We start from the raw sequence: 10,157 nt of genomic DNA on the forward strand, positions 1-10,157 counted from the left end.
ATACGTTTAAAAATAATACTGGTAATCCTCCAGGCCAATATTTGCAATGATATAGTGGAGAACACGATGGCATCATGTAGCTAAGATTGGCAATGATATAACTGAGAGTGAATGACATCATGTAGCTAGACTGTCCAAGCCACACATGGCCATGCCTTTTGCCACCTGAAAGAAACAAAAAGAAGGTTCATGCCCTAACTGATTATGAAAATACACTGCAAAAATAATATCTATAATTAGGGAAACGTAAATTAAGGAAAGATGCACACGATGCATCCAGATAAACTGTATTTCTAGCACATTATGAAGGCATCAAACTGCAGAAAGAAACTAGACTGCAACTTAGTACATAGATTTCAGAGTAGTAGTACCTATGAGTATAGAAAATACTGAGCGTTTTTGTCAATTTCAGGAAGCAAGCTTGGTAATTAGCTCCTTTAGAAGAGAGGGGCAAGTTCTAGTTATGTCCTCCAAACCATCAACCGCTGTTATCGCTTTCAAATTAGCAGGGGTCTTTAAGAACTCAAAGCATACCTCCTTCAATCCACGACAATTGTGCTGCTCAGCTAGAGTAAGTATAGTAGTCACCGAGCTCATATCAATGTGTTCGCATAACTTCTCTTCACATAGCACTTTCAGCCTTCGGAGATCGTACCTGTCTGCCGCAGCAAGCAAGTGTTGAAGCCACAATGCTTCCTCAACTTGTCCTTCCTCTACCATATCTACCTCCATCCTGGGCAACGAGTCAGTGTAAATAAAACTAAGCAAGGCACCAAACACCTTTGCTTCCATGTCTTCCACATGTATGATGCTTGATATTGTGCCCTCTTTCATGGTGCCAAAGAGCTCTGTCTTGAAGACCGCAGACCGAGCCGCCAGCACACACCGATGGGCTGCAAACGTTTCACCCTCAACCTTGAATGTCACGTCTGTTCCTTCCTTGGACACGAGGAGGTCGCTGATATGCTGATGTATGCTACAAGGAGGTACCTTAATGAAGAGATCAACTGTAGTGGCAATGTTGAGGTCACATCGGATGGTGAGACAGCCATCACTTAGATACCTTTTCTCAAGGGCATCCTTTTTCATGAAATCCGTGTAACCCGAAGATAAATTACAACTGGAGAAGCTGCTTGGCGTTTCTGCACGAATACATCCTGATTCTTGTTTGTTAAGCTCGTCCATGAAACTAAATACGTACTGTACCTTCAGAGCCTCCATAATATTTTCATCAAGGACCAGAAAGAGAGATACCCATCCAGCAGACGCCGCGCGGTTACCATTAGGATAGTAGCGGATGCACCAACGATGGCCTCCTACCATGAAAGGGAGGGAGCGGATACTATTTCCCTTAGAGCATCTCCACTCGTCCCCCCGACGAGGCCCCCGGCGAGCGTTTTTTCCATCCGGACGGCGTAATTCGGCCCAGTCGCGCCCCCGGTTCCTCGTTTTCGTCCGGATTTGGGCCTAAATCCATCCGGCGATCCCACGACATCCCCGGCCCCCGGGGAGCGCTCGGGGACTCCGGACGAGTGAAAAGCGGGGAAGGGCCCGATCTGTCGGTGACTCGACGCACGAACCCCACCGCCACGTCGCTCAAAATCTCCCCCACCCCTCGTATCTCTCTCGCCGCCGGCACCACCCCGCCGGCTTGTTGCCCGGATTGCGCCGCCACTCCTTCCCCACCTGCCTATATTCCGCCGTGTTTGGACGACGGTCTATCCGGCCGCTCTTCCGCCGGCCTGTTTTCCGGCCTGCTTGCTCGTCGTCGCTCGCGGCTCGGGTTGCCTCGACCACGCCCGTCGGTGTTCGTCCATTTGCCTCGCCGGCCATGGACTCGGACGAAGAGGAGGAGCAGATGTTCGTCGAGCTTATGCAAGAAGAGATGGCGGCAGCCGCCCAAGACGAGGAGCACATGATGATCCTTGGTTGCTTGGCAAGCATGTACGGCGGACCGGCAACTCGTCGGCGTGGTGGGTCGGCACGAGGTCGCCGGAAGTGCAAGCCGAGACAGCGAATGGAGGGCTACCGCATGTTGTACGCCGACTACTTCGCCGACAATCCATTGCACGGTGAGAGTGTTTTCCGGCGTCGCTTCGGGATGAGCGAGAAAGCTATTTCGGAAATTGTGTATGCCATCCGCCACTTTGATCCCTACTTCGGATGCAAGGCGGATTGCACTCGGTTTGGTTGGATTTTCGTCACTCGCGAAGTGCACGGTGGCTATGAGGATGATGGCGTATGGAGCTCCCGGTGATACCGCAGATGACTATCTTCGCATGGCGGAGTCCACCGCCCTTGATTGTTTCTACCGGTTCTGCGGGGACGTCATAGCGGTGTTCGGGGACTATTACTTGAGATCACCCACTGTCGAAGACACTCGGAGGATCCTTGCAACAAATGAAGCTAGAGGTTTTCCAGGGATGCTTGGAAGCATTGATCGCATGCATTGGCAATGGAAGAACCGTCCGTTTGCGTGGCGGGGAATGTACAAGGGTCACAAAAAAGGCTGCACTCGTGATACTTGAAGCGAGTGGCTACCCATGATCTTTGGATTTGGCACTCTTTCTTTGGTATGCCCGGATCCAACAATGACATCAACGTCCTAAACTCGCTCCCCGGTCTTTTCCAAGCTTGTTGAGGGTCATGCTCCCCGGTGGACTATGTGATCAATGGTCGGCACTACAACAAAGGATACTACCTTGCGGACGGTATCTATCCAAAGTGGGCAACATTTGTGAAGACGATCTCCAATCCTAGCACCCCCAAACTTTGCGAGTTTGTCAAGAAACAAGAAGCTTGCCGAAAAGACGTCGAGCGAGCATTTGGTGTCCTACGACAGAGATTTGCTCGTCGTCCGGTTCCCCGCTATGACTTGGTCCAAAGATCAGATGTGGGAGGTGATGAACTGCTGTGTGTGCCTACACAACATGATTATTGAAGATGAGCGAAAGCATCCGGTTCCTCCGGCTGAGCAAGAAGCACCATATGAGAGAGAGGGTCCTCTTGCACGGCCTAATCACCGAGTGCCTCCATCATGGGCCGCCTTCATTGCTATGCGCCGGGAGATTCGAGACTCTACAATGCACCACTCGCCGCAAGATGATCTCGGTGGAGCACATATGGAGGCTCCGAGGCAACGCCAACGCCGACGCCAACTAGTCTGTCTTAATTTGTTTGAAAAATTGTGAAATTGTGTGCTTCATTTGTTTCAGCACTTGTTAAACATTGTACCGTTATCGCCGAATTTGTTTCAGCAATTCTCGTCCTCTTGTTTGCCGAACTTGTTAAATTTTATGTTGAATTTGTTTGAAATATGTCAAATGGTCGAGGTTGGGGGTTTCCTGCCGGGGGGACGGCTGGAACTTCGGCGCTCCCCACGCCAAATCTTCATCCAATCCGGACGAAAATTTCGCCGGATTTGGGCGTGGGGAGCACCAACGAGTGGGGATGCTCTTATGTTTAGTGCCTTTGGTACAGTCAACCACAAGCAGGTGGTACCCTCTGTTAGTTGTGACGTTGATGGCGTGGCCAGTGGTCTCGCCATTGCCGGCGATAGACACGCCGGCAAATGACATTGCAGGTGGGCAAAACTGAACTGGATCTTATATGGTGTTTATGCGGCTGTGTGGAGTAGCAGTCAAGCAGATGAGAACTCCACTCCAGTAGTCTGCTATATATATGTGGAGTAGTGGTGCGTGAGGAAGGTGAATTCATAAGGACTACCCACTCGTGTTCCTGAGTGTTTAAGTTAAGCAGCGTGATTTCAGAGTACGTTCACACAACTGCATGCGCTTCGGAAATAGTGGTGCGGCTGTTCGGTCTCCGTCTCTTTGAGAGCTGTAATTGGAGCAGAGTTTAAGTGCCTCCACTTTCCTGGCAGATGAACAGTTAAGATGAAGATGGGCTAATTGATTGCTTCTGGTTCTGGGAATTCGATCAAAAGCATCGTCACGGCCATTCATCAGGATTCGTAGGTGTGACCGTGTGCCACGATATGATGATCGGCGGCAGGGGCGCTGGCGGCCGGACGCCTACCTTCAGGTTGAAGCCGGGGCATGTGCACAGGCCAAGGCCTAGGCCCGGCTGGTTTCCTAGTTCAAGGCTAAAGCCTCAAGCACAAGCAGGGCCATTCCTATTGGCCGCTCATTGCTGGAGCGATTCGCTCCCGCTTAAGCGACGGATGGGATGGGCCGGTCCATTAGCACCTGGCATGTACTGTTTTTTCTTTTGTTTTCCGGTTTTTCGGGGTTTTTCCGGTTTTGGATGGTTTCTTTTTGGTTTTTGCTGCATTGGTTTTAATGATTTCGATTTTTTAGATTTGTTTTTATTCTGATTAAAAAAATGTTCATATTATAAATTTGTTCAAATTCAAAATTTGTTTGAATTCGAAATTTGTTCAAATTCAAAAATTGTTCAAATATGAATTTTGTTCAACATGATTTTTTTAATTATTTGGTTTTTAATTTGTTCGATTTTGAATTTTGTTCCATTTTAAATTTTGTTCAGATTTTGAAATATAAACTGAACGGAAAAAAAGGAAAAGCTTAAACGAGCCGAGCTCATAAGTGCCTATTGATCGCGCTGGCTTGAGCGGAGACGATCTTCCGCTCCGCTTTAGGCGGCCAATAGGCGCACCCCACAAGCAGGGGCTCGAGTCTGCGACACTCACACGTCCCGTTACTCGGCCCTAGCCCAATAATGTTTCTAGCTTCATTTAATTTTACAGATTTCTTTTTATCATTTTCAGGCTTTAAATTACTACTTTTATGTTATGGTATTATAATTAATTTATATTATTTTGGAATTATTTCATGTAATATATATTATAATGGATTTTTTTCAAAATAACTTCGTTCGCAGAAATAAATATCTGGCAAAATTGTGTTATTTTCATCTTCTTTGTTTGTACCATTTGTTCTACCGAGTTAGGAGAACATTTTAGTACAAAATCATCAACATACTCTATAGAAAATTTATTCATGTGAAATACTTTCTACTGCTAGACAATTTCGAAAATCAATGTGGAAAGTTTTGTTTAACATACATGATCATTTTAATAGAAGGTGAAACATATTAAGAAAAACACCATTCCATTTGTTAAATTATTTAATGCATGAACATAGAAGTTGTAACGGATTTGTGGACCATAGGTACACCTGAATCCACTTTGTAAAACGTACCAAAAGGAATATTTATGTACCAGTATTAAAAATCTAAAGAAAGAAAGCACACTTATAGGTATTGGTTTAAAATTATCCATTCATAATTACTTAAAATAATATGACTGTTTGTTGAGCAGGGCGGGAAAAAAGCGTCGCAGTTTAAGTTTCGAAACATGTGGAAGCATGTGGTCGTATTATTTGGCAGGTTTCGGCTCAATATTTATGTGTGGTTGTTTTCAGATATTTTTTTTAGACTTGCAAATACACTTTTTTTTAAAAAAAGTGGTTACACAAGACGGGAGGTTTAGACCAATATTTTCCGAGATAGTTGTAGTTAGTAGTTATTTGTTTGTTTATTTTGGTATAATTTGATGGAATGAGCTTCAGAATTTGGAATACATTTTTTAACAAAACAAGAAATAAGTAGATATCGTGTTAGTGCACGTATCTAAATTTACATTGTACTTACGTTCGTAGAACCTAAAACAAGAAGGCAACAGAGAGAACAGAACAAAGACCGTGTCAAAGTCGACAATACGCAGATTCGCCATACTGTAATGCGGCAGGCGGCCAGCGATCCGCAAATTGGCACAGATCGTGATAGATCGATCAGTCCAACGGCACGACTACTTGTTCCCAGACTAGCAAGGCAGGCGAAAGAAAACAGATGGGGAGAAAAGAAAAGAAAAGAAAAACAGATGAAATCCAGATGGGACACCGATCATGTGCCGGTCGTCGGATATCCGGTCTTCACGACAAACACAACACATAGACGTTGGAACTTGGGAGAGCCTCTGTACAGAAATCGTTGGCCCCTCCCACGTTCCTCTGAATCCAATCAGGGCTGGTTTAGTGGAGGTCACATTATAATTTTCCAGGTTCGATCTCCAGTTGTGAGTCTTCGGCAGATTAAGGTAGCCCTTGTGATCAATTAGCCTTTGACGATTCCTTAATCTAGGAATGTATCTAAGCACCACGTAGGCTAATCTAATCATTTAACTTACCAGCATGTAAGCTGGGGCTATGGCAGAGAGAAGGAAGAAGAAACATGGGAGTTGGATAGAGTAATGGAATGATGCCGTCAGGTAATCAGGTTGGTTGTCTGACTGTCTTGTTCGCTCCCAGCCTTGCACAAGCTGTACATTACACATACATCGCCTAATAACTCCCTCCAAATACACTGGCCGATCATCGTTGCTGTCACAATCGGTCCTCCTAACGTCTTGATTCCACCATTGTTTTATGCCCGGATCCATCATTGCCCCTGTTCTTGCTTTAGGGAGGAGTTGGGAGCTGGCTAATCAGCCTCACAAATTGGACTTTTGAGGTATCAAGTGCTGGATTAGTGTACGATGAGGTCATTTGATTAGGGACATGATGCAGTACTTTGGCAGGCATCAATGGTGCTACATGCTTCAACCCCCACAATATGAATGATGGATTAGAACACTAATTAGGTGCTGCTGCTTTTGGTGGCACGTCACTGGAACCATGAATGAAATTCAGGTAAACCATTTTTGGGGTGGTGCATGAGTTAGTGGAATGCATGCTTGCACAATAGTATCTTGGGGATATGATTGTGTCAAGCTGTCAGCCAGCTGATGGCTGCATAAAGCAGGGTGTGTGCAATGGTGTCACCTCTCCTTCAATCACACGTCGGAAGGCGGTTCCGTTTTCGGTTTCATGGGTTGTCACCAAGATTCCGTTCTGTTTATGTGTTGTCAAATATGCTACCAACATTATTCCACTTCCTTTTAGCATCAGGGTTTATCCGGAAGCAAATTAGGCAATGATAGAGAGTAGATGTCTGATGTCTAAACATCTCTGTCTGAAACTCTGAATATTTTTTAAAAAACAAGTCAAATGATTCAAAAGAGCAAGCTTTGTCCACCACTCGTTGATGGGCGTCTCATTGGCCCAATCTTCCGGATTGATGCCATTGCGATCATACCACGATATGATTAACTTCAAAATTCTAGTGGTGTGGCACTTGTAGAGAAGGTGTCCCAATTCTTGGACTTGATTGCAAAGGGTAAACTACCACAATTTGCCAACCTCTATGCTCCAAACGACCCACCATCAAAATCCTATTTTGAATGAACAATCAAGCGAAGAATTTACATTTGGAGACGGCAAGACTTCCAAACCTTGGTATTAGGAAAGTGGATATGATGCCTTCATAATTTCATATTGCATCTTGTAGACCGACTTAGTGGCGGAGTATGCACCATCACTTGTGAATTTCCAACGGATTGTCTCAGGGACATCGGGGTTGAGGTTTACTTCGGAGACTAACTCCCAAATGTGACAGATTGTTGAGTGATCAACGTCAAAGCCATGTTGAATACCAAGTTGGCTGACCAAAAAACTGCTCCAAGCGCCTTCTTAACCGTGCAATTCTTCCTTTTTGCCTTCTCAAATAGCTTGTGAGCAATGTCCTTTGGCTGAATACCATGGAACCGTAAGGATGTCCAAAATTTAGCCTTCTGGCCATTGCCAACCGTAACGATGGTAGCCCCTGCAACAGAACTCTGAATCTTGTATGTCGCAGCTTAGTGACATTTGGCAGAGAAGAAAGCCCCCGTTGGTTGTGACGCCGAACTATGGTTTAAACGGCGGCATGGTCCAGTTAACATTTCAGCTAGTGGATCCATAGAAAATGACCACGTGAAACTCAGCGAGATACTCGGACATCCTCCAACGTCTAGATGCTTTAGATCAGCATTTAGCCATGGATTTACATTGGATACTCACACCAGCCAAAGCCTCTTCCTTTTCAAAAGCCAAAAAAAAGCAGTACCCTTACATAGGATCCATTCCCGTTTCAGCCACGCATCGACGTGTCTGCACATCAGTTCTACTACATGGTGTGGTTTCTGTCTGCATCTCAAGTTTTCAGTTCACCTGCGCAGCTAGCTGCCAATCTGCCTGATGGACGTATGCCTGCTCCCAGCCGGTGGTGCTATATCTGAAAACAGTAGCAGTGCCTTTCGAAACAAAACACAGCAGGAGGACGAGCTGGCGCTATTTTAGTGCCCCTAATCCACATCAACAGCCGTTCTTATGCACGTTGATCTCACCTGAGGCGTGCTTCAACTGTCAGCGTTTGGCATTAGCAATGCCATAGGATGCTTGTTTGCTGCACCTGCACGCCCTAGCATTACTATAGTGCAGCTTGTGGTTTTTCATTGGGAGAAGCGTTTACAGAATGTAGAGTAAACTGGGGGTTTGAGGGTTCGAGGCGCAGACAGAGGTGTGGATTAGTTTTGGGTTTTCTGAATCGGTCAATGAAAACCTTGATATCAACAGGATGCAGCCTGTATTTTAATGCCATGTTTAAGTGTCGATACTAGGTGGATCATTTGCAAGCAGCCGTTGATTTCGATGGTATTTTAAGCTAAAACATTTCCTAGTTTCCGCCACTTCCATCTGCCGCAAACGTATTATTCCCTCCAACACATACTAGTTGTCGCTAAAAATAAGTGAACAAACACGCTTAAATATGCCTAGACAAATCAGCTACAACTAATATAGATCGGAGGAGTGCAAATACATTTACTAACTTTTCCTACATACGTATATACCTACAGCTAAAACATATCTACATACCTAAGATGAACCAGGCAATCTCAGGCGAGAGACAGATCGATCGCGACCTGCTAACACGTCCCAGGCTTCGTGTCCTTCTCACTATCCAGCTCACCACAGCAGTTCGCCGCGAAAGTCTGCGACGGACACATGTTTCGCCGAAAGAAAGCTACCACTAGGATCTTAGGAAGAATCCAAGCACTCTTAGTGGTAACAAGACAACAAAACAATAATCATAAGATAACAAAACACCACCGTGCTTTTCTTACTGGAATCCAATCGCCGTCCTCCTCGTGCGATGGACGGGAGGCGACGGAGCACGGAGGGCTTTTCTTACTGGAATCCAATCGCCATCTTCGTAGGCGACGGAGCACGGTGTGCCTGATGTGTGACCCTGCAAGGCTGGCCAACAACGGCTGTTTGGTAACTTCGCGTTTAGCTTTCTTGCTTCCAAAACCTTGCTGATTAATTAGTGACACGACACGCACATGCCAGCAAAATGCCACAGCCAGTCTGTGTGTGAGAGAGTATTTCTTCGGATTATTCATCGATGGGGACAATACAGAGACTTGTGGTGCAATCTCTCCTCTTTCTTCAAAATAAATAGATAAACACAATGTTGGTCAATTCTGAGATGGGTGAGAATTGGTTTTTTTTGGAATAGTTGCAAAAGAATTGTCTTGTTAAGATTTACAAAGAGAGTTGCCCAGTTAATTAGCAGAAAACGGGGCTAAACCCTCGGGCTAAACCAGTTAATTACAAAAACAAGACAACACGTGATGAGGACATGGTTACCTGCGATTTGAAGGCATATCTTGGTGAAAAAGATGAGACTACATCGAGGACGACTTCAATTCAAGAAGTGGAGGATGATGAGGATATCGCCATGATAGATACAACCAATACTCCTACAACCACATCTCAGGTACTTTCGTTACTAGGAATCCTTCCTAATATATATGAGAATATGATGCTGCCTAAATCAAATGTATTTATATTATTTAGGAATGGATCTAGCATGGATGCCAAGCATTGCATTAGGAACGTGCATGGAGATGGCAGCAGACCTGCAAGGATTCAGGATGGCGTTGCAAGCGAGGATTTCAGAACATTAAAGCCACCATAGTGAAGCAACGATGCTTGGATGAATTATACAAGTTACTCCATCATAAAATTCGTCCAAAAAGTTATTTTTGGTGCTGCGTCACCTTATTAAATGGGCTAGGCCCATGTATTTTCGGATTAGGTATTTTAGGGGATTTTAAGAGGCCATATAAGTGGAGGAAGACCCATTTAGGGGTGTTTTTGGCCAACCCTAGCTGGTTGGACGAAAATCCCTTGACTTCCCTCATATATATCCCTCTGTAGCCGTCATTAGAACTTGGATTTTGATTAGATTAAAAG

The 10,157-nt window shown here is 45.2% G+C and overlaps 1 protein-coding gene across 1 annotated transcript; it reads right to left on the reverse strand.

Moving 5' to 3' along the window:
- Positions 1–408: 408 nt before the first annotated feature.
- Positions 409–3,578, reverse strand: LOC124662653 (BTB/POZ and MATH domain-containing protein 1-like). Its single transcript, XM_047200460.1, has 3 exons — positions 3,439–3,578; positions 1,207–1,342; positions 409–990 (listed from the first exon to the last, which is right to left on the reverse strand). The coding sequence occupies exons 1-3, from the start codon at positions 3,576–3,578 to the stop codon at positions 409–411; spliced, it is 858 nt and encodes a 285-aa protein (XP_047056416.1).
- Between the last annotated feature and the right edge of the window lie 6,579 nt (positions 3,579–10,157).

Source organism: Lolium rigidum, chromosome 6, assembly GCF_022539505.1.
Source record: "Lolium rigidum isolate FL_2022 chromosome 6, APGP_CSIRO_Lrig_0.1, whole genome shotgun sequence".
Classification (NCBI taxonomy): domain Eukaryota; kingdom Viridiplantae; phylum Streptophyta; class Magnoliopsida; order Poales; family Poaceae; genus Lolium; species Lolium rigidum.